The 23,838-nt window shown below is 42.5% G+C and overlaps 2 protein-coding genes across 5 annotated transcripts in view; both read left to right on the top strand.

Moving 5' to 3' along the window:
- Positions 1-6,109, top strand: part of MTOR (mechanistic target of rapamycin kinase) — a 66,159-nt gene extending 60,050 nt beyond the window's left edge. For all 4 annotated transcript variants that reach the window (XM_075773044.1, XM_075773043.1, XM_075773042.1 and 1 more), the window contains 8 exons: positions 927-999; positions 1,521-1,595; positions 2,090-2,225; positions 2,629-2,694; positions 3,363-3,443; positions 3,748-3,828; positions 4,483-4,588; positions 5,127-6,109. In XM_075773044.1, the coding sequence (XP_075629159.1) occupies positions 927-999; positions 1,521-1,595; positions 2,090-2,225; positions 2,629-2,694; positions 3,363-3,443; positions 3,748-3,828; positions 4,483-4,588; positions 5,127-5,142 (634 nt within the window). In that variant the 3' untranslated portion in view covers positions 5,143-6,109. The remainder of the gene's footprint in view (positions 1-926; positions 1,000-1,520; positions 1,596-2,089; positions 2,226-2,628; positions 2,695-3,362; positions 3,444-3,747; positions 3,829-4,482; positions 4,589-5,126) is intronic.
- Positions 6,110-6,763: 654 nt separating this feature from the next.
- Positions 6,764-21,996, top strand: EXOSC10 (exosome component 10). Its single transcript, XM_075773594.1, has 25 exons — positions 6,764-6,940; positions 7,735-7,871; positions 8,319-8,442; positions 8,934-9,038; positions 9,459-9,624; positions 10,393-10,504; positions 10,797-10,872; positions 11,016-11,126; positions 11,546-11,689; positions 12,110-12,300; positions 13,032-13,188; positions 13,757-13,905; positions 14,216-14,266; positions 15,020-15,131; positions 15,798-15,848; positions 16,399-16,477; positions 16,640-16,761; positions 17,075-17,167; positions 17,771-17,845; positions 18,330-18,414; positions 18,630-18,703; positions 19,258-19,426; positions 19,866-19,927; positions 21,141-21,214; positions 21,809-21,996. Exons 1-25 carry the CDS (start codon positions 6,782-6,784, stop codon positions 21,837-21,839), a joined length of 2,709 nt encoding a protein of 902 aa, XP_075629709.1. The 5' UTR covers positions 6,764-6,781; the 3' UTR covers positions 21,840-21,996.
- The last annotated feature ends 1,842 nt before the right edge of the window (positions 21,997-23,838 follow it).

Below are 23,838 nucleotides of genomic sequence, written 5' to 3'. Positions count from 1 at the left end.
TGGATATTTATTCTGTGAAGCAGGAACCTCTGGTGCTATGTATGCTCACGGCAGTTGTCAGACACAGACATGAAGTCCCCACAAATACTCCCCAAAGACTGCTCTAGACTTAAACCAAGTGACAGTTAATGTTGGTTTAACTATTAATTTCTTGGTGTTTTTTCTGATCTGCAATGCAGACATGTTCTGGAGGGAAGTATGTACAATCCAAATAGACTGGGCAATAATGAAAAAAAAAAGAGATAAAATGAACAAATGTTTGATTCGGTACATGGCTTACTGTCAAAAGGGGACATCGTAACTTCCAAAATACTGTTGAAGACAATATATTACATTTACGGTCCTTAACGCAAAAAAAACCCAGCTAAACCCTCAAATGTTTTTGTAACAAAAGCTTTTATTCCTGAACTTAAAGGTCTTTATAAGGAAATTTATAAACCTTTGAAAACTGAATTAAAACAAAATTGGAACAAGTCAGCATGATTGTGGTTTTCCTAGTCTGGATTGATTCTATTCTCTTCTGGTGGTAATCTAATTTGCATTACTTCACCTGTAGGATAATTCATTACATTTTTCTATGTTGAAAAAATAAAAAAGCATAAAACAAGTAGAAGAATTTATCCTAACTGAAAAATAAATGTTCATATCCAAGAAATGTACTGATGGCTCTGGTCCAATAGGTTGTTTATCTTCCAAGATGAGAAGATCTCTAACTCCTGAGAGGTAATTACAAAAATAATGTGATAGATGCACTGTCAGGAAGCTATTCTGTTCATCCTGAGATTGAAGATGTCAGATAAGCAAGCTGTTACTGGCTGTCCTCCTTCATGAAGATAAATATCGTTTCAGACTGGAGCTGCTGTGATTTACTTTGGGTTTTTATAATGGTCTGTCACTCTGTTTTTTCTCCTACTCCTTCATCAAAGACACCCCTCCAATCTGATGTTAGATAGACTGAGTGGAAAGATCCTGCATATTGACTTCGGGGACTGTTTTGAGGTAAATCTTTGTATTTGGACGTGAAATTTTCTGTTACGTTTCACATTTTCTGGTGAAACAGAAACGAATCTATAAGCCAGAACAAACTAACCTTGGAGTGCGATCCTGGGCAAGCCCTTTGGCTCTCTTTTGGACTTCACTTTACCTACAGGCAAGATGAAAATAATAGATATTTTATCTCAGAGCCATGTCTTGGGGATTAGCTAACCACTGGAACAAGCAAAGAAGTTCTAACATCACTTCTCCATAAAATTTCTTGAAACTATTTAAGCTGCTGATAGGCAGTCTGTGTTACTTGACACAAGCAACTGGGCACACACTTGAATCTTTCCTCTGTGCTACCAAGATGAGCTAGTTTTTCCCAAAAATTTGTGGAAACTGAGGAACATAAAGCTGGGACTTTATTTCCTATGTGGAATACAACCTTCAAGGTTGTAGCAAAAAAAAAATCCCAATACTTAATAACTCTTAAATAACAAGTTAACTATTAATTTACTAATTCTCCGTCATCATGTGTTTAGGTTGCGATGACAAGAGAAAAATTCCCTGAGAAGATTCCGTTTAGGTTAACAAGGATGCTGACAAATGCTATGGAGGTAAGCATCTTCCCTTTAATATGAAGGGGATTGTTCCTAGTGAAAATGGCACCAATTTCTCAGTTTTTTCCTGTCTTTCTGTTGTGTCTAAACCTCTCCACTCCTCTAAGAACCAAAGGTGTTAATATTTCAGCTGCATTTTCTTTAAGTTAAAATATCTCCTATGATCTCTACAATACATTATAGTGGAAAGCAACTTTTTCATTGATGCAAAAATCCCTGAAATTCCTCCAACTCCTTAGTCCTTCCTTAGTTTCCTCATTTCAAATAGCTGTTTGCATCAACTAGACACAGCCAGCGGTATGGTACTTCACAAAGATCATCTTAATAGCAGATGGGAGCCTCGTTAGTTTGTAATGAACATCGATCTTGTTCTCTTAACGAACAAAGCACAGTGGAAGTGTATTCCAGTTTAAAGCACAAGCCACGTCCTGCTCCCTGAATGTTAGGGTTGGAGTTGCAGCATGGTTGATTCACTTCTTTCTCCTCTGAAGGTCACAGGCCTCGATGGCAATTACAGAATCACCTGTCACACAGTGATGGAAGTCCTGCGCGAACATAAGGACAGCGTTATGGCTGTGCTTGAAGCCTTTGTGTATGATCCATTATTGAATTGGCGGCTGATGGACAGTAAGTGATTCTGGTGTAACAGTGACAGCAAGAGAATAACCGGTCTGATTTCATACAAGAAATCCAGAAGCCTGAAATCCAATGTCTGTCTGAAGCCAGTCTGATTAAATTGTTGGTTTGCAAGTGCTATTTCTGTGTGCACATGGTTTTGGGGATTGTAATGTGAAATTACCACAGTGGTTAAAACCCTTTTGCCCTTAAACACAGATGCCAAACTAAGCTACAAGCAAAATTGTTTAGGTAGTTTTTGTATTAATTGTCATCAGCAGATGGAAAGCTATGTTCAGGTGACATAAAATTTGGAGAAAGAGGAAGGCAGTCAAATCTGTATTGTTTGTGGAGAAATTTCCTATGAAACACTGAAACTCCAGTTCATGCTTTTCAACTCCTTATTTTCTTGCAGCAAATACAAAGGGCAATAAGCGCTCACGAACAAGAACAGACTCATACTCAGCTAGTCAGTCAGTAGGTGAGTAGAAAAGATGGTGTACATCACAAATGTTTAGAGCATTTTCTTAGCAGTGCACGGGACTGGGTAAGTATTTTCAGTCCTTTTCTCAAAAGCAGACAGATAAACAGCTTATCGTTAGCTTTAGACCTGGAAGTGGTGAGTTCAGTACTTTGGCTCAAAAAGCAGATGCTCCTTTACAGTTACATTAACACGCTTTTGGAGCACACAGAAACTGATGTAATCCAGGGCATAAATGAAACATGATAGTTACTTACTTAGCTACCAAGTATTAGTGTGCAAAACCTGGTGAGTAGTCATCAGACTGAATGTTGAGAGCTTTGCATTGAATCTTAGCAATTGTTTGCTATTGGACTGCAGAATAGGGACATTGTTTCACACAACGGAGAGTTCTACAAATAAACATACTTCCTTGTAGTTCTAGATTAATTGTACGTCATTTCAAAATATCTTTCAATTACACTTTTATACCAAACAGCAGGGGAAAAATAATGTTTGCTCCTGTGATATGCTTCCATTAGTGATAGAGATGTGTGGTACGCTTGGTTGCGGTCAAATATGCTTTTCAAATAAGCCAACAGTTTGTTAGTGTTTCCAGAAGAATACTATTCTATCTGCTTTTCAGCTTCACGTTTATGCTTTTATGTTTTCTTGGGTTTTTTCAATAGAAATGTTGGACAGTGTGGAATTGGGTGAGACAGCCCATAAGAAAACTGGGACCACAGTGCCTGAATCCATTCATTCCTTCAGTAAGTTTTATTGTTGTTTCTATACTGATGAAGAAATTGTTCTTAGGTCAGAAAATTTCATCATGATCCAGACACAATTATATGAGATGGGATAGATATAGTTCCTTGTCAGCGTAAATGAGGAAATATAATTACTTGTGTTCTCAACTCCAGAAAGGAGGTGACAGAAAATGTACTGATATCTGGGTTGGTTTGCTCTCAAAATGGTGTTTGTGGTATTTGAGAAGGGCAGATGTAGCAGCAATACAAATGTTTTTATTGCTCAGATGAAGTCCTAATTCTCTTTCCTACTTCTCTCTTTTAGTAGGAGATGGTCTAGTGAAGCCAGAAGCTCTAAATAAGAAGGCAATTCAAATCATCAACAGGGTTCGAGATAAGCTCACTGGTGAGCATGTTTTTATGTAAGATAAACAAAAAATCTGATGAGATGGATCAGCACTACTTTTAGTGTTTGTATTTTGTGTTAATCGTTGAATTTAACACACTCTGATTAAGTGAATGAGGCGATTTTCTGGGTTTTGTCTTAACACCTAAGGACTGGAGCTTGTGTTTAGATACAGAGGAGGCTGATTTGGAAAGTACAGAGGTGATTGTAACTAAACAGACTTCATATTTTGCATGTCTTGGCTTGTTAGTGGAAGTTGAATTTCTACTGTCCTGACTTTATAGTTTGCAGCATTTAGTTGGGAAATTTTATGCTTTTAAAATTTATAAGAAACTGCCCCCCCACACCTGCCAAATAAAGTACTTGAAGGAGTAGGACCAGGATTCCAGCTACTGGAAAGTTATCTGTTGTTGGTTTTTTACATTATTTGGAGAAGATAAAAAGAAGAAACCGTAATAACAGGGAAAACAGAGTTCTGGGCTCTGTATGCCTTTAGAGGTTCTCCATGTTTGGAAAATTTTGCATTTTATATACTGTAAGGGAAGGGTAGTTAAAAGTCCTATAAGTCCTTAACTTGCCACCCAGAAGCAAGTTATGTTATATGATTTGTGACTTCCATTCATGATTTCTTTTTTTCATCCTTTAATTTCAAAGGTCGAGACTTCTCTCATGACGAAACTCTTGATGTACCCACACAAGTAGAATTGCTCATTAAGCAAGCTACTTCTCACGAGAATCTGTGCCAGTGCTACATTGGATGGTGAGTTTGTCACTCAGCTAACCTTGCAAAATTCTTCTCTAAATAATCTGGGCAGAGGACAGCTAAGGAAAATGTCACTGGTGTAGTTAGTTATACATAGGAGCCTTACCACATGCTGTGTGTGCTCGGGTAAATTTTGCAAGCCTATGAGGGAGATTCCATAGACAGTCCTCTGTAAGAAAGTTGGTTTTGTAAGTACTGACAGGGATTTTAGAACACTTAGACTGTTCAGGCTGATTGCAATTTAAGCATTTGAAATACGTCATGTGGTGGTCACTGATTTCAGTTACTGTGAAGAGCCATATGTTCTAAAGTAAACACAGACAATTTACTGTCACTTTGAGTTAGCTAACTTTGGACTGTGCTTAAGGAATTAGATCTTTTTAGCATTTTTAAACTTTAGTTAGCTGGAAAGAAGCATGCGCATCACCTGTCAACTTTTCCTATACTAAAATGGTGGCTAGTTAGTATGGAATCTCAGTCCTTCTCTGTGTTGCCTTTGTGAAACTCTGCAAGTCAACATCTTTGTTTTCTTTAGGTGTCCTTTCTGGTAACGGAAGATTCCAAACTATCCACAGCCTTTTGTTCTGGAGGCTTTTGCACTCCAAACTTGCTCTTCTACAAACACAAACTGAACGTTGGACTGAAATACAGCCTTTGTCAAATATTTTGAAATGTAAATGAAAAGAGTTATTGTATATTAAAAGTTGGTTTAAGCCAATGTATAGCTGCTGTTGGAAAAACACAAGCTGTCTGAAACACAACACTTGATTTGGGTTTCCAGGACAGCGAAGACTGATTGTACCACAGATGTCTATGGTTCCGCTTGGTCTTTGGGGAACTGGTGATCCATTGAAAATAACTATATACGGGTTTTGACTTACTTTGCAATGTAACTAAGTCATTTGCAGATTAATTATTGCCCTGGTCAGTCCTGTTGGTGTGGATGAGTGAGCTCAGTGTGCTTGTGCAGGAGGCTTCATTTAGGTTTTGGGGGTGAGCTGGATAACTGGAAAGAGAAGCAGAATTTTACCGTTGTTTCATCCTGTTACCTTTTTTCAAACTTGATTCTTGCCCCAAAATTGGAGACTGTGTATCCGCTCCTTACAGTAGTGCAGAAGTCGTGTTTCAGACTAGATCAGGATATCAGAGCAGAGCCACGAATTGAAGACCTTGAGCTGAGCAAAGTCATGCGCCTCTATGCGGATTGATCGGTGGCAAACTGGATGCAGGGTACAAATGAAATACCACTTGGGAGCTTCTCACGGTGTCTGGATTAAAAAGCAGTATTGGGAAATAACTAGGAAAAGTTAGTACTTGGCATAGGAGGCAGATGTGGGGAGAACTGGTCATAACTTGAAACAGAAAATAATGGTTATTAAACATGAGGGTGAAGATAAAGTTATGATTTATGAATTAAACATATTAAAAACAATGCACAAAATACAACAGAGTAGCCATGTTTAGATGCCATGTTGTATTTGAATATTTTTGTGCCAATAAATTACACCAAAATGTAAACATTTTGACTGTGTTCTTGTTTATTCATAAATAGTACTTAGGAAGAGACAGGGAAATGGATTATCTATTTTTTTAACAAAAGTTTCCTGTTGCCATGGATTTGACTTGTCTTTTTCTGCATCGGCTCCGGTGGTTGGCTATATTTCCCTTTTGATAGAAGCTGGAGGCACAATTACCACGACTGAATGACGTCTGTCACTTCGGTAAAAGAAACTTGACCACACAACCCCTAAATTTTAGTTTCCAGCAGATGCGATGTCATCCGTGCGGTAAGAACATCAGCTTTCTTGGTCTCGGAGTCACAGCCACCACTCGAGGGACAGTGTGGGCTGTGTCACTGTCCCGGCCGGGCCTCCGTGGGCTTCCCCAGCTCTTTGTGCCTGTGCTGCGCCCCGAAAGGTGCCAGTCAGGGGCCTTTGGGTGGCAGTGCCCTCTGTCCCCTGGGGTGGCTGCCATGGGAACGGGGCCCCACTGGTGGCTGCTGGGTGGGGAAGAGGGCCCCCAGCCCCCCTACTCCCCCCCACGCCGCCTGGGGGCGCCAGAGAGCAGCCCTGACACCACCTCCCCGTGCGCATGCGTCATCGCCTTGTCTCCCCTTCCCCCCCCCCCGCCACCGCACAATTGCCGCGTTCTCGCGAGAACTTCCGAGCGTCGCGTAGCAGCGGAGGCAACATGGAGGCCGCCGTCGCTGGGGGGAGCGGCAGCGCGGCAGCGGAGAGCCCCGCGGGGCAGGAAGGGCACCGGGGAGCGGCGGGGCGACCCGCGGAGACCGAGGGGAGCAGCACGGTGGCGGGGCTGCTTGGCTTCAACGACGTCGACGCCTTCGTCAAGGTGCGCGGCGATGGGCCCTGGGGGAGCGGGGCGGGCGCCGTGCACTACCGCTCCCGGCGTGCCGCGCGTGGCTCAGGGCGTACCGGGAGCTGTAGTTCTTCCCTGTGGGGGCTGCCTGAGGGCCCCCACTTAAGTAGATGCCACCCGTGGGCAGTCCCCCGCGGGCGCTCCCCGCCATGCGCGGCAGGGAGGGTGCGGGCCGCTCCCACGGGTGCCGGGGACCAGAGCAGCGCGTTGGGGCCTGCTACCGCCCTGGGCTCCGGCCTCTCCTCCTGAGCGCGCTGGGTGGGGGTTTGCTGCCTCCCCACGCGAGTCCCCGACATGCAGAGGAATCGGGAACCTCGTGGGGGCCGTTGCTGGACGGTGGCAACGGGCCTTGTTCCTTGGCTCACGGCTCTTGCCTTCACCTGTGCGCGCTGCTGCTGCTTGCAAGAGAGGGAACGCTTACCGCTTCTCGAGCGGGGAGCGGTGCAAGGGTGTTTTGTTTTATTAAAATAATAATAAAGTGATTCTTTGCGTTCCTACTGATTTAATAAGCTTTCTTTCAGACCTTAAATGCGAGACAAGTTTCAGGTCTTGTTACTAGACTTTCATCGTTTTAAAGGGCTCTAAAAAGACAACGTGAACTGAATGACTGTAAGCTTACTCACGTTGAAAAGCCCCATGATACTATATATTAGAAACACGCAGTGCAAACAAGCTAAGCAAAATGTGTTTCTACCAAATAGTACCTTGGGTAAACGGAGGAACAAAATACTGAAAAAAATTTCTAATAATGTGGTATTCTTGCACAGTATGCTCTTGGCATAGTGGTAGCTGCAACGAAGGCATCTAATGGACTTCCTCAGCCTGGCGATGAGTATGACTTCTACCGAAGTTTCCCTGGCTTCCGAGCGTACTGTGAAACACAGGGTGACTGTCTCCTTCACTGGTAAGGATGCTTTTGTGTCTCTGGGCTGTTGCTAATAGCTTCTAATCCAAAACAGAAGGTAGCACCCTTCTTTGGAGACACCGAACTTGCTATAGATAAAAAGATGTTTTATTTCACATACCTAATTTTAACTACTTCCCTAGCACTTGACAGTTTAAGTAACAAGTTTAAAGAGGGCCTTTTATAATGATTTGGAAAAAGAGCTGTGTAGAGAGCAGAGACTGATATATTAGGCTATCTATTTTAGAAGTTACGTGGTTCATAGGAAATTAATTCTAACTCTTAGGACTGTATGGATATTTCTTCTGCTCACACGATGTTATCTATAAGTACTACATTTGATTTATTTTCAAACTTTAAAGATGTAGAAAGTTAAATGGAACTGATGATTTTGCGTTCAGCATGCCTGCTTCCAAATTGTTAATAGCCGTACTGTTCTTTTGCAAGTATGAGCAGGGTGATGCGATACCATGGCTGCCATAGCCACATGAAAGATCACAGTAAAGTGACAGATCTGGATGATAGATTTGATCTGCTGGTTGACTCCAACGATGTTATTCTTGAAAGAGTGGTAAGCAAATTATTTCTGGATGGTGTTCTTATAAACTGTTGGGTTGCCACAAGTTGTTCTTTCATTGCAAGAATTTCAGGGGTAGTGCTTTCACAGTTACGCTTAGTGTTTCCTCAGTCTGATGGTTTTAATTTTAAAAACATTTCCATGTGCTACAACAGTGGTCACAGCAGCTAAGGCAGATGGGTTATGGCAAAGGGCAAGAAGGTAATATGTGACCTGTGAGGAAACTAAACACAGTTTGACACAAGAACCTTACAACCTGAGAACAAGTCTGTAAAATTCATAGAGCTGCTTCTCTGAGGAAACTCTTCCTACCTCAGTGTTCAACATACTCTTCCCATGTTCGTCTGTCTCGTGTTGCACAGAATTTGGGGAGATGGCTGGGGAAGTATCTGCTTCTGTGACGTTCTTTATTCAGTCTGACTAGAATGGTTGAGTGTGGTAATTTAACAGGTGTTTGGTGTTCACTTCTCTTTTCTGGAATGTAGGGTATTTTATTGGATGAAGCAGCAGGAGTGAACAAAAACCAGCAACCAGTCCTCCCTGCTGGGTTACAGCCCCCACAGACGATTGTTTCCAGCTGGAACCGCAGGGTGAGGCCTCTGCACTCAGTTTGCTGTGTTATCTTTTTTCCTTAGCATTGGCACTATTGATTTTTCCAGTGAAGTTGAGTAATTAAATGTTTTTTCATGTATTTTTACACATCCTAACTCACTCCCTCTTTTTTTCTTTTCCTTTTTATTCAAACTTGGTTCTGGATTCTATGTGCCTTCAATTGCCATTTCAATTTCATGTATGCAACAGCCTTTGTTTTGCTTACTCATATGAGTTCAGGATCCTGATCCAAAGAACTTTCATTCTTAGGTGCTGGACTCACTGCAAAAGAGTGAGTCACTTTTGGGTTTGGGGTGCAACTTTATTCCTCTTAGTATTGGGTAAGACCAAGTAAAAGAAGCTCTGAACATCTGCTAACTCATCTAAGTTTTACCTGTGGCTTACCTTTTTTTAAATAGGCAGCAGAATCCCACAAGAGAAGTCAAACTGAAACCTTCCGGCTGCTTCATGCTAAGAATATCTCTCGACCACAGCTGAAGTTTCGGGAGAAGATTGACAATTCCAATACTCCATTTGTACCTAAGCTTTTTATCAAGCCAAATGCTTTGAAACCTTTGCCTGAAGGTAAGGGGTTTATTTTTTGTTGGGTAACCTATTGAGATTATTTGACCCAAATTTGTCATCACAGTCTAAAGGAGAAATCATTGACTGTAAAAACAGCAGAAGATGGTGACCATTTAGGCACAGTAGGCTCTGTGACTCTGTTGTTTACGTATGTGTAACGTAAAGGTAGGTCAGCATACAGCATCTTCTTGTTGGTGTACAGTAAATAATCTGTTCCCCAAAAATGCTGCTCTTTACCACCATTGAATATGCACAATGAGAGTCACACTGGCACCAGAAGTGGTCTTGACTAGTCTAGTTGGCTTTACAGATACTTCTTTCTAATTAGTTAGGAGTGCGAGGTATATGGTTAGATCAACCTTAGCTTTGGGTGCTTTATCAAAGCTGCCAGCGTAACATCGTATCTTGGCAACGTGACATTCTGCTGCTGCTGATTCATCCTTAGTCTGCACGGATGCAATTGTAATTTTAGTCACTGGAAATGATTGAAAGATTTTACTGAAGATTTTTCAGCATCCTTCCAGGCTCTTGAGCAGATCCACCTTGCGTCTTGCTTAACAACAGCCTGTTAAAACCTAGTAACTGAGTTGTCATTAGAGGTGCAGACAGAAATCTTGCTGACAGCAAAAGCTGCAGGTCTAAATTGTTAAGATTTTTGATACTTCATGGTTTTAATAGGATCTTGTGGTGGGTGGAGGGGAGAGACTAGTAGGCTGAGAACATGTTATGTGTGGGATCCAGTCCAGTTGTTCCGTATTGGTTGTTCAGCCCTCACAAAAAATGGACGGGAACGAAAGGAGCGCCCCGAAGACTTGGATGTACCAGCTGCTTTGGCAGACTTCATACACCAGCAGAGGACGCAGCAAACTGAGCAAGACATGTAAGAAATTAAACTGACAGCAAGGTGCTTGGAGTACCATTGGTGAACGTGCACTTGTGTGGTCCCATTGTGCTGATGCTATTCATGTGTGACAGCTCTGCATGTGTTTGTGTCTGCACGCTACGTTGCGTGTGATTTGCTTTAGACATCTGCAGTTATTTTAAACCTATGTTTAATAAGGGACAAAATTTTTACTCAATAAGGAAACTGCCATAGCTCTCAAAGTCTTTGTGCTCTGGCTTCGTAAAGATGACTGAAATTTCCTCTGTGCCTGTCTTCCTGATTTCCACAGGTTTGCTCACCCTTACCAGTATGAACTGGAGCATTTTTCTCCACCAGATGGAGTTCTCAAGAAACCAGAACCCCAGGTTGGTGCCCACATTAACTTAAACTTAGTGCAGATGCAGTAAGTTTACAGCCAGCCATACTTGATGAATTTCAGAATTGAGGGTGGAGGTCAGGGCTGGGAATTGACAGAAAACATACCATGTCTAATAATTTGCTTTACCAGATGTACAGGCCCATCAAGGAAACACCCTGTCATTTTATCACCACACTGGATGAGCTGGTAGAACTAAATGAAAAGCTTATGAACTGTAAAGAATTTGCTCTGGACTTGGAGGTAATCAGATTGCCTTTTGTGTTTAAAAGTTGCATGTGTACTATTAGTACCTAGGAGACCATTATAGTCTTCTAGTCTGTTTTGTAGTCTTCTTTTTCTCCTGCTTTTTGTACTTTCTGACATGGAAAGACAGGTCATGACCCTTCTAGATATTATCTAGAAGATCGAATTAAACTGTGTCTGTATTATAAGTTTTCCAATGGGCAGTACTGGCTGCACACTTCATACTGAATTTATTTCAATTCCTCCCATGTTTTTTTATGTCATGTTACTGACTGCAAAGAGAAAGCTTGCTCATCTAATTGTCTTTTGCTTTAAGAAGTCCTCTGTTACTTTTTCTTCCTTCATTTGGGGTCTGTTTGTTTTATGGTATTACTTCTGTAATGGATCCTAGCTTACATCTCTTCCATGTTGTTCAGCACCATTCCTACAGGAGCTTCCTGGGCTTGACATGTCTGATGCAGATTTCCACCCGAACAGAAGACTTCATTATTGATGCACTGGAATTGCGCAGCGACATGAACATTCTCAACGAGACCTTCACAGACCCTGCGATTGTGAAGGTCAGCTGCCAAATTCACCAATTCACCACCAGAATTCATTATTATTATTGTCGTCGTTGTTGTTGTTCAGCTACCAAATTCACCAGTTCACCACCAGAATTCATTATTATTATTGTTGTTGTTATTATTATTATTTATTATTATTTTCATCCCTTAGTTTGAGCTTTATTATAGTTAAGAGCACACTGTGTGCTCTGTCTTGGTCACTTGGCTCTGCTTTCATTGTAATTTGTTCATGTGCCTGTTTCCTCAATGAAAGTGGGGAGTGACTTGCCAAGTCCACTCATTTAGTAGTTCTGCACTTAACAGTGAAGGACAGAGAAAAATCTGGTCCTAGACACATGAATGTGAAACCACAGAACTGCCAGCCTGGAGTAGAAATGTTCTTCATGTCGTTCTCAATTTGTTTTGCTTTTCAAGGTCCTTCATGGTGCCGATTCAGATGTGGAATGGCTGCAAAAAGACTTTGGTCTGTACTTGGTGAACATGTTTGATACTCACCAAGCTGCTCGTCTCCTCAATCTTGGCAGACATTCTTTGGACCACTTGCTAAAGCTGTATTGCAATGTAGATGCTGACAAGCAGTACCAGCTGGCTGACTGGAGGATACGGTAAAAACTGACCCCTTAAATGGGCTGGAGCTGCAAGGTAGCGCTTATCCTTGTTTGTATTGTTAGAGCAGGAGCATGTTTCTAGTTGCAAGCCCCATAGTTGTAGGTTGGTCTCAAAGTGAACGAGCACAGCATTTACTTGCTGTGCTTTAAGTTCTTTTATGACTGTTATGTTTTCCCACATTTCTTTAGAAAATGTGTTCTTTTGGGAAGATCGGGGAGGATTAAGTAATAGAAAGCTCCTGGAAGCTGAGTTTTTAGGAACAGTGCTTAACCACTGCAGTATTATGGAGAAAGTCAGTATTTGTTCCTCTAGAACCCCCACAAAAACATTCAGTCACCCGAGCTAAGTAGCGAGTGTGCTGTTGGAGCAATGAGCTTGGCTATGCAGATGGACCCCGCACACCACAGAGATCCCAGGCCTACTTTATGTAGGCTCTGCAGAGAGAGAAGAGTTATGACAAATACCATAGCAAGCAGTTCTGCCATCTCACTTAGCCACACGGCAATCCTGCTGTCCGGCATGTGAGCAAGATGCCACCTGAATTGGAGAGTGCACAGCATATTACTGCAGTTGGCCAACAAATCCTTCAGTAAGGACACAGAAGAATTTCCGTATTAGTTCTTGACGTGTTTTACGTGCAGTTTACCCTAATATGCCTTGCAAGAGGGAAATGACAGCTTAGTGGGGCAACTGAAATATATTAGTGTAATTTTGGCTCTTTTTCTAGCCCTTTGCCAGAAGAAATGATTCAGTACGCCCGTGACGACACTCACTACTTGCTCTACATCTATGATAAAGTGAGGGAGGCGCTGTGGGAGAGAGGGAATGAGCAGCCCACTCAGTTGCAGGTTGTGTGGCACCGCAGCAAGGACATCTGCCTGAAGGTAAAGCTTCACCTGGTTGGATTACCTGAATCAGAGTATGGGCTTAGCAGGACAGAAAGTCCTTTGCCTATTCTACGTCTGTTGCGTACACACAGGATTTTTTTTCCTCTGCGTGTGTCTGAAAACAGCTGTGTAAACTCTGACTCAGTTGTGTGCAGGCACTTGTTTCACTAGCTAAAATCCTTAGATTGTGATGCCTTCTTCCTGTTTCCTGAATGCTAGCACTTCTTGGCCTCCCGATGCTTTCAGGTGTGTCTTTCCCAAGAGCAGGGTTACGTTTCCAGTTCTGCTGGACATTCCTCGTCTAATGTAGTAAAAGTGTGAAGATACTGTATGTCTAAAGCTGCTCCTGGAGCTGGTGAAGGTGGTTTTCCCCTAAAAATGGATGAGATTTATGTTTTTCAGGGATAGGCTTCTACCAATAGTTTAGGGTTAAAACTCCAAGGCACATTGTACCTGAGTTTATTCAGTTCCCTGTATCTGTGTGAGATTCTGTCTTGGTGAAGCAAAGCAAACTTGAAAGCACAAATCTGATACTGATCACAAGTGTTTCTTTTTTCCTGTCCAGAAATACATCAAGCCCCTCTTTTCAGATGAATCCTACCTTGAGCTCTACAGGAAGCAGAAAAAACATCTCGACACACAGCAGCTAGCGGCATTTAGGTTGCTGTTTGCATGGAGAGACAAGATTGCACGTCAAGAGGATGAGAGTACAGGGTAGGAAGTCTTTTGTTACAGACGCTGGCTTAATAGTCTCTTGGATTGTGCCCCTCTGCTCCTCGCCAAGGTGGATCCACCACTTTGTTACCTATAGAAATTGGTGTCCTACCTCGGGCTGCTTTTTACACAGAAGTCCTGTTATGTTAGCAGTAAATTTTTACAGGTATCTAGATCAGCCCTATTTAAATTCTTTTTAACTGATTTCATCTTTTCAGACCTTGTAATTGGGGCAGACTTGTGCACTTTGAAGGTATTTTTAAGAGTTTTTAACATTCTGTTACATTCACACCGCCTCTTTGTGTTGTAGATACGTGCTACCAAATCATATGCTATTGAAGATAGCAGAGGAACTGCCAAAGTAAGTTTTGTTCACCCTTGAGGAGTCTTATTTGATTTTAATACCCAGGAAAGTCATTTCCTAGTGTGCAATTACTTCTGCAGTTGGTCCTATCAATACTGCTTTTCTCTATAGTTCTTCAGTTCAGAAGAGAAATAAATAGCAATGTTCCTCCAGAAGCCTCCAGACTTCTGGGATACATCTCTCTGATTTTATTCCACTAATAAAACACATTCCTTTGCATTGCTATATGTCACATGTCCCTCTTGAGATTCCTACAGTATTACAGAGCAAGAGAGGGATGAGTTCCCCCCTAACATTTATTTGGGGTTTTTTTCCTAAAGAGATTGGGGGTGGGAGTAAGGGACAGATCCCTTAAAACGCCCAATTTATACAACATTTTCCTCAAACACTTGGCACTCATTATCTAATATCCATACTTGAGAATAATAAAAATGCAACTTTAAATGCAAGTCCACTGCTGGGCTCAACTTCTATAGATGAATATTGAACAAGGAACGAAATGAAGATGAGGACAGACAGGCAGACCACAGAAAAGATAAGTGAGAGAACTGAGTTAATGGTTTCCCCTTATCTGCACAAACCTGGTACAGGTTTTTCATCACAGAGAATAAACTCGGACAGATTAATCTGACTTGTCTTACTCTGACACAGTAGGACCGTGGTTATATCTGGTTGCACGTCCTTTGAATGCAAATGCCTGACACCTTGGCCATAAATACAGCACACTGAATTCTTCTCATCTCTCTTTAGAGAACCCCAGGGCATCGTTGCTTGCTGTAATCCAGTCCCACCACTAGTTCACCAGCAGATTAATGAATTGCATCTTCTCATTCAGCAGGCCCGGGAGATGCCTCTTCTCAAGGTAGGAGTAGCTCGTACCACACAAGAGACTCCTCGCTTGCTTTCCATAAGCCAGGGACTGGAGCTAAATGGTGACCTATGATGATGTGTATGACAAAGTTTGCTTTTTGAACAGCCTGAATATAGTGTTCTGTAGTAGAGCACAAAGATATATTACAACTTCTTGCCTGTCTATTGTCTGCTGAGTACTGGCTTACACACAGTGTAGTTTCCTGGAGAACTAGAGCAGTGAAAGGCGACACTACTTGAACAGGGTGCAGTTGTTTGTCTTACAATGTACGTCATGTTTGCCTGTGTGAGGAAGAACCAGACCTTGTGGAATTTGTTGGCCATGTAAATGGATTCATAAATCTTTTACAGCTATGGTGGAGCAAAAAAAAAACCTCCTAGGTGTAAAAGGTTCATTACTTAAAATATATCATTAGCATGTTAATAGTAATACAGTCTTCCTCTAGTGAAACAAAAGCCATTTGTGAGCATGAAGGTGTCCTTTCTGTGTGAGGTGTTTAATGTATCCGTATGCAAACACTGCGGGAGAAGAAGAGAAAATGTAATTTTATTAACCTACCAGCTTGTAATAAATGTGTTGAAAACATTGATAAGGAGGCCAGCCTAGAAGAAATAAGGCAGGTGCATTTAAGTGACTTATCTTTCTCTCCCATTCTAGTCGGAGATTGCTGTGACAGTCAAGAAGAGAGAACCTCCAGTCAGCCCTGAGGTACCGTTTGCATAATATTTGTTACCTAATGTATTAAGCCTTAAACTCAGAAACAAATGCAGCAAAACACTAGCTGCTAGGAAACTGTTTATTCTCATCCATTTTACAGTTGTCTCTGCTTTAGGGTAATGTTACTTTTCTGTGCTCAACTCATAACATTGCCAGCTGTAAATGGGCATTTTATAAACCACCATAGTAGCAGCACTTAAGGCTCCATCAGCAAATGCTCCAGCTGCTGGACAGTTTCATGTCTGTTAGTCTGTATTGACTGATTTGTAAGAAGGAAGGTTTCAGATGAGTGTCTAAGGCTGACTCATTTATTTGCCTCATGCATGTGAAGTAAAGCATCTCCATTAGCCAGGGGATGTTTGCGCAGATATCCTTTTGATGCCAGATGCAATATGCTCTGGCAGGTGAACTATATTAAGAATATTCAGTCTCTGAATTTCACTCTTTTATTTGAATTTTCATTAATGTGTGTCTGCAATATGTGAAAGCATACACAGATCATAGTCTATTAATGGTGGTTTTAATTTGAATCTCTCTGCAGAGGCTGGAGAATACCTTCTTTGGACCACATGACAGTTCCCGGATTCCTGTGGATGATTTTCGGAACAACTCAGCCTTAGGTAATTTGGACTTAACCTAAAAACCATACTAATAATTACATGATGTGGCTTTGATATGGGGAAAGAAGCAGCCCTGAAGAAACTTTCAGTGAAATCTCATTACACAAAAGAGCAGTAAAATATACAAGTATCTAATAAAAATATTGTCTCCTTTTCATGTAGAGCCCGCATTAATTTTGGAACATGGTTGTCTCTTTTCAGACAGTAAGGAGACAATGGATATTCAGTATGTTCAGCCAGAGTCAACGTGTCTTGTTGCTACAGCCACTGTCAGCATATTCAGTGTAAGCAACATGTTTGTGATAGTGTCAGTATTTAACTATTAGAAAACATACTTAATAATCTGATAAAACTGTGTGAAAGTGTTGCAAGAAATAGTAAAGTGGGACATGCATGAAAATGGTACTGGCTTCCTGTCAAGTATATGTCATAACCCAGACAACGAGGTTAGGAGGCCAGCAGGTTAATTACATCTCTGGAGGGTTACTGACATCACTGGAGTTTCAGATAAAGTGAGAAATACCATGCATGGAATGGCAGTAGCCAAAACCAAAAATTAATGTTAGTATTTCTTCTTTTTTTGTTTGTTTGTTTTAGGAACGTGACGAAGATGAAGGAAAGAAGGCCTTAACCTCTGCACAGCAGAAAGCCCAGCGTATAATGGAGTCCTTTGAAAATCCATTTCGAATGGTAAAAGCTCCCAATACATACTTGTAGTGGGACTCACAAACTACCTAGTGTAGAAGATGCTCTGAGCTGTGATACAGCATCAGCTGCTGCTCTCTTACTGGAATTGAGAGAGTGTCCTCTTGCAAAGCGCGCACATGTGGACTTGTTTTCAAAACACATTGAAATGCCTCTTAGATATCTGTCTTTCTACATAGTAAACAGACTATGGGTTTTTTTAATCAAGTTTGAGGGTTTTTAAATTTGCATCACATTTTCATTTTTACTTTCTAGCTAGAGTTAGTGAGCTGATTTTACTCTTCTAATGAATCAGAAGAACAATAGAATACTTTCTTATAGATTTGGAGTGGCAAATTACGAGAAATAATATCAAACCAACTTTTTCTGGTGTGTAGTTGGGAGTTGGTTTTTCATTTTGTTTGGTTTTCCTTTAACATTTCTCTTGGTCATAGCTGTGGTAATTATTCTTTTTCCAAAAGGTGATCTATCTGTAGAATGTTTCTTAAATACAAACTTTGTGATTCGAAACATTTTAAGTAGCATTTTAGCAATGAGCTAAATATCATGTGCTATGTTTAAAGCAAAATGGTTTTTTCCTCTCTACAGTACCTACCTTCAGAACAGAATTCTGCATATGTCTCACAATCTGCAAAGTTTGACCCATCATCAAAAATTTATGAAGTAAGACTCATGCTAAAATTTCCTGCCAAGTACTACAAAAGAAACAAATAAGTAGATTATTTTCCTTTGGGAACCCCAGCAATAGGATTATTTTTTTTTCTCTTTGAATTCTCCTTAGGCAAAGAATCTTAAGTTTTGAGAAACTTGACAGTTTTCTGCATCTGTAGTTCATTGTTTCTGTAGCATTTGTATCCTTAGAAGAGCCAGGGATTGGAGACTTTCCACTGTATGTTCCCTGTCGGTCAAAGCTGCAAACTACTGCTGAAGCCTGTATCTGCTGTTGTTCTCATGGCTTGTATGTAGCTCAGAACTTTTAAAGCACATGGTTTTACTTTACCTGCTGCAGCAGATCTTAATCTCTTTTACAATCCAATTTGATCTTTTGTACTCTTAATGAAGACCAGCATGTGGTAGCAAGTTTATGAACTCCTTTTTGCCATAAAACTTCAAAGAAAGTGATCCCAGGTAATTTTTTTCATTGCAGATCAGCAATCGATGGAAGTTGACTCGGACAGGAGTACGGAAGGAGTCCAAGGATGAAACTAAAAAGAAAGCAGCCCAGCAGTCAGGTACAGCCATTCTTCCCTTCCCCAATGCACATAGCTTGTTTCCCAATTACAAGAAAACCTTAGATGATGGATGTCCTGATGGATAAGATAGATCGCTTGACAAAGATTGTACTCTGTTTGGTTTGAGACTTGCTACCACCTGGTTTGCTTGCCTATTCCAAGCTCCTTGGTAACTTACTCCTGCCTTTTACAGTAATGCTGCTTTGTTTCCATAGCTGCTCGTGACCAGGCACAGAAGGTGTATAAAGAGGCAACAGAAACTATTGTGTCTGTTCGTCAGCAAGCTGTGGTATGTCATTTATTTCCCTACTTCCAGCCTTTGCCCCTTTTGACCTTTGTAACATAGTTCAGAATGAAACCCTGAGCTCTATAACTCTGAAATACCTGAATGGCAGTCTTTTGATAACAGTCTCTCTGTGGTTCTGGCCTGTGTGTAGCAACAGGCCCCTAGTAACTGTACTGTGTGCATCCTCGCATCCCTCCATATCTTCAGTAGGGAACATTTTCCACTGCTGCACTTCTCTGCTCCTCACTTAGTTTCCCCCAGATCTGCCTGTGGGGCCACAGCAGATCTCAGCCTTCAGTATCCTGTGAAATGACAACTTGGCTTTTCATCTGAGAAGTCCCTGCTGTGAGGGGGGGGTGGAGGGGAAAGCCATTTAGGCCCAAAGAAGACGACAGTGTTTTCTCCCTGCGCTATTCTTGCCACAGGCAATAGCTGCCACTGGGACCTAGGTCCATTGGGCAGTTCATCTGTATGCTGGTGTTCATGCCTGCACAGAGATGCTTCATTCTCCTCTCCTGAACTTGTCCTTGTTTCTATTCTGTGGGTTGCTTTCACAGCAGGAACAAGCTAACAAGAAGAGGGGGAGAGTCACGAGTGAAACGGGAGCAGAGTTGCCAAAACAAGAGAAGAAACGGCCAAAACCCTCCCAGCAACCAGAGGAGCTGGAAGCAGCGAAGCAGTTTACCCCCTTTGATTACAGCAAGTCCAACTTCAAAGTGTTTGCGGGTAAGATCTGGATCTCTTGCTAGAGTGCTGCAGGCTGTGGAAAAATGTTGCCAGCTGAGCCCTGAGAAGGCTGTGTGTGAATGTAGGTGCCAAGGCAGTACAAACTGTTACAATGCACTTACAGTAGGGAAATAGTAAAAAGAAATTAACTTGGGGAATGTACAGTTTAGTATCCTGTTTCTGATTTGGAAACAAAATCCTGAAACCGTCGGCCAAGGGGATTGTGGATACGTATTTTGCTGCTTTTCTCTGTAGAGAAAGTCATCTGTTTAATTGGACCCCGGGATCTAGGAGGCAAAGGAGATTTGACTCCTTTTGTAACATGTACTGAAAAGCATCTCACAGAGACTGTTGTGGTTTTTATTGTCAGAGGGACACCGTGGAATGTACTGTTCTTTCTGGAAAATTTTAGTGACAGCTTCTCTCGTCTCCCCCTTAGGAAGCAGCAAGTCGAAGCAGTCGCCACAATTTGATCCTGCCAAGCAAACTTACACAGGCAAGGTACGGGCATGCCATAAAAAAAGGAACAGAAATGTTGATGGTAGTATGTACCCAGCTGGGGACTCACTGGGAAAGATAGATTATTTTTTTTCTGCAGAATGTTCCCTGACAGCACTTGATACTGAAGTGCAGCTTCCAGTCACGAGCTGTTACTTTGTATTATAGCCTCTTCCCATTCAGGAAGAGCTTTTTTGCAGCCCCTCAGACTCTCTTGTTATTTCCCACCTCTTCATACAGCCATACATCACAGGTGCAACACTTAGACCACAGCACAATGCCACAAATTCCCAATAGCAAATTCAAGGCACTCCCAAAAATCTCGCAGTCAGTCCAGTTATTCCAAGCCGTGGCAGGTTTGCATGTTGCCCACGTTCACCACCACGTGCTGTCGTTAGGAAAACAGTCTCGGCTCAGAGAATTTTCACTTAAATTATTGCTAATTGAGATTGAGAGAATGAAGAGAAGAAAGAAAACATTAACAATCAAACACATACTTGGGGAAACCTGTGACCAGCACAGGGCAGTTCCTGTGTTGTCGTTGTCCCCCAGTTCCAGGTTACCTAAAACCCCGCATGTATACCCTGCATAGCGCTCATGCTTGGAGCATTTGGGTGCTGGTACGTGATGTCACACGAGTGGGGATTAAGGCATGAAGTAATAAGGTGTCCATGTGTGAACTCGGTGGGCGCTCAAACATTAATTTTAAGTTCTGAAGCTCATTTCTTGCATTTCAGCCTCTTTCCTGTGCATGCTGCCTTCCTGGGTGTTTAACTGGAGGGCAACCAGGGGGCATCTTAGATATTCATTAAAAATTGTATTTTGGAAGCTGAACAAGTTTATGCCCAGTAGTGTAGTAAACAGTTTCCTGTGCAATCCCTCTCCTGTGTCAGTTGAAACTTGTTTCAAGAGAGAAAAAGAAACCGATTGGCGAATTTGGGACAACCTGTACAGATCTTTCTGTCTAGATGGGTAAGATTTGTTGTCAGTGTGGTGTTGTGCCTCACATGTCAAGGTTAGACCAGTAGAACAGCACTTCCTCAGATGCATTCAGCACATATGCATGTAAAGAAGTCCTAAAACATAAAGCTGACAGTGTAAATGAGCAGGTTCCTTGAAGTTGGAGGGACCTGAGAGCACCTGAATACACTGTATTTGGCAGGTACCTCACTGCAGTGGTGATGATGTTTGTTTTGTTTTCTTTTCTTCTGTGCAGAAATTTGCTGGAGCTAACAAACTGCACCAATCTGGAAACCGAAGCATGTCCTACCTGGCCGGGAAAGCTGATCGGTTTGTTGTCATCTCCTCTCATCTCGGTGGTGGGGTATTCACACCTGTGCCCTGGAGCTACGGGCAAAGCATAGTTAATGTCCTCTGTTACTGTGGGAGCTTAAGCACATGTTTAATGGGAGGAGGTTGCGTAACACCTACTCATGTCCTTGACGTCAGTTTAAAGGAAAAAAGAAAAGGAAAAAAAAAAAGCCTTAGTCAGGATTAATGCAATCAAAGACAATTCTGGGTGGAAAGTTCGAAATGCTGAGGTAAAAGTTTGTGTAAGAGACTTGGGAGTGGCTTTCTTTGGCCACAAAGGTAGAGGTGGGGAGAACATTTGCCTAGCTTGGGAAGAGGATAAATAACAGTGCTGCCAAATCTTGAACAGTCTTGTTCTGAATAGGTGCTTAATGAGTAGCTCATCAGGCTTAATCCACATGTATTATTTAATCATAAAAGAGCAACACTCCGTAAGGGCAGCATCCGAGGGAGAGAGGTTGTGTCTGCATCATCACCCTTTCTCAGTAGAATTGTTGTAACCTTTCAAAGGTTTTCAGTCTTAAGTGAATTTAGAGCAAGAGTTAAAGTCTTTCTGTAACTGTCTTTTTGCAGGGGTTCCAAGCACCACTGGCCAAAGAGATAGTCCTCATCACAGGACCTGCGGGAGTTGCTGTGAACGAAACAATAGTCAGAAGTATTGTCACCATGAGAAGGCAAATACTGGTCATTGAGCAGTTTTTGTACAGAAATGTTTTTAAACCCATTAAACCCCTTTTTTTCCGAAAGGAAAAACATCTTCACTGATTTAACTTTTATTATGTTTACATTGGGGTTTTTCTAATTATACTCACAATGTTGCTTTGTTTCCAATTTTGAAAGTTTATCCTGTGTCCTCAGCCACAGCCTAAACTTGTCACTTCTTGGAGTTGCTTGATGTCCAGAACCAGCATGTCAGTGGAGAGGAACCTCTTGGCATCTCCAAAGCCAGCATGAAAAGAATAGAGAGATTCAGTAGATGTGACTCAAACCCCAGCAGTCCAGAGGAGGAAATAAGGCCAGACTGTCGTTTAGGTTAGCAATAGCATTAGATAGGAGGTGAAAACACAGAGTGCAGTATTGGGTTGGGGAAAGCCAGTGAGGTTCTGGGCTGCAACTGAATCTCAGTACAGCTATACTAACATTTCATAGTTTTAAATACCCACAGTGAGTTATCCTGAAGTCTTTGTAGAAAGAGTAGCAGCCCATAATTTGCTGGATGGCAGAGCGTATTCTAAATGCTGACAGCTGAAGGCTGGTAAAAAGGCTGCTGTGAAAGAGGTAAGCAACTTAAGTCAGGAGTACTGGAGGGTCGGGCTGATGGCTTTGCTTGGAGCCATATTAAATCAGTGGCGAGCTGCTTCCTGGATGACTGGTCGCTGAGCAGTGGATCTTGCTGCCTTTCCTACAGGCCCTGTCTTTACTCTGCAATTCCCTTTTCTGGCTAAGGATTTTCCATTTCACGCTCACCTGTTTGGGCAATGACAGAATTTACTTCTCTGGCTGTTGGGCTAGGGGCAAGGACTGAGTGGGTGGTCGTAAAAACTGCCCTCTCCATTCCCAACCCCAGGGCTTTATTTTACAAAGACTGTGAGGAGGTTTGGGCTTTTGTTAGTTTTCAATCTTTTCCTGTATTTCTGGGGACTAGGGAGTGGAAGGAACAGAGGAGGGTTTTTCTTCCTTAGGTATTTTAGTATGAACAGTGCCAACCAAGCAGCATTGTAACGGTAGAACAGAGTCCCTTTCTGCTCATAAAATCTGCTTGCATGGCTGAGTGCTGGAGAATGTTTTTTTGAAAAGAGGCAGTTAAATAGTGATTGTCTCTGAGTGCATTTGCAGAGGCTGCCAGTTCCCCTTCCTGTCAGCTTTACCACTTCTGGTAGTTCCATAATTCAAGAACAAGTAACTCTTACCAAGAGCCCGTTGGCTGCAGAGAGATTAAAATTTCTGTAGTGTAAGTCCTCTACTTAAAATTCCATGCAAGGTGACATTTCAAGGATTATTTTAATTTTAGTCTTTTTCTGGTTTCCCTTTATGGCTTACCGCCATGGGTTTTAAAAATGCCTTTAATGGCAGCGACTAGGAAATCCATGCGCGCTTTATTCACCTGGTTACACCTGTGAAGGGGATGGAGTTGTAGCACTGGAATCCCACGCTCTAAGATGGTTTTGCGCTCACCCGGCAGTTTGTTCGGGATCTTTGGGTAACCCGGTTGCAGAACCGCTCCCGGTGTAACCTTGGTGCGTTTCTCCCGCAGTCCGCGTGTTGTAACGGCACGAACACTAGCGAGGAATCTGCTTTCACAACGGCTAACCCTCAGACATCCCGAGGAGGCTTCCCTCCCCCCCCCGAACTGTTAGTCACTCGGGTTATGCCGGCGGCGGAGCTCTGCCGAGCGCTCGGGCAGCGCCTCGTCTTCCGCCCGCCCGCGCCCGGTGTCTTTGTGGCGCGGAGGGCGCCGGCGGGGCGAGGGGAGCCGGCCCGGCCCGGCCCAGGCTGGGGGGTGCGGAGGGCCGGCGGGCCGAGCCGCGGCGGGGAGGGGGGGGGGGGGGGGGTAACGGACGCGCCCTTTCCCCGCCGGGGCGGGGGCGGCTCCGGCTGCGGCT

This window comes from Balearica regulorum, chromosome 21 (genome assembly GCF_011004875.1).
Source record: "Balearica regulorum gibbericeps isolate bBalReg1 chromosome 21, bBalReg1.pri, whole genome shotgun sequence".
Lineage (NCBI taxonomy): Eukaryota > Metazoa > Chordata > Aves > Gruiformes > Gruidae > Balearica > Balearica regulorum.
Note: the sequence above shows the minus strand (reverse complement) of the source record. Positions and strands in the feature narration are given on the sequence as shown.

What these genes read in the sequence shown, in the direction of transcription:
- EXOSC10 (XM_075773594.1), top strand. Translation starts at nt 6,782, where the DNA reads ATGGAGGCCGCCGTCGCTGGGGGGAGCGGCAGCGCGGCAGCGGAGAGC. An exon ending in ATAGCAGAGGAACTGCCAAA is followed by an intron (nt 14,267 to 15,019) that starts GTAAGTTTTGTT and finishes ATCTCTCTTTAG; the next exon opens with AGAACCCCAGGGCATCGTTG. An exon ending in CTGGCCGGGAAAGCTGATCG is followed by an intron (nt 21,215 to 21,808) that starts GTTTGTTGTCAT and finishes GTCTTTTTGCAG; the next exon opens with GGGTTCCAAGCACCACTGGC.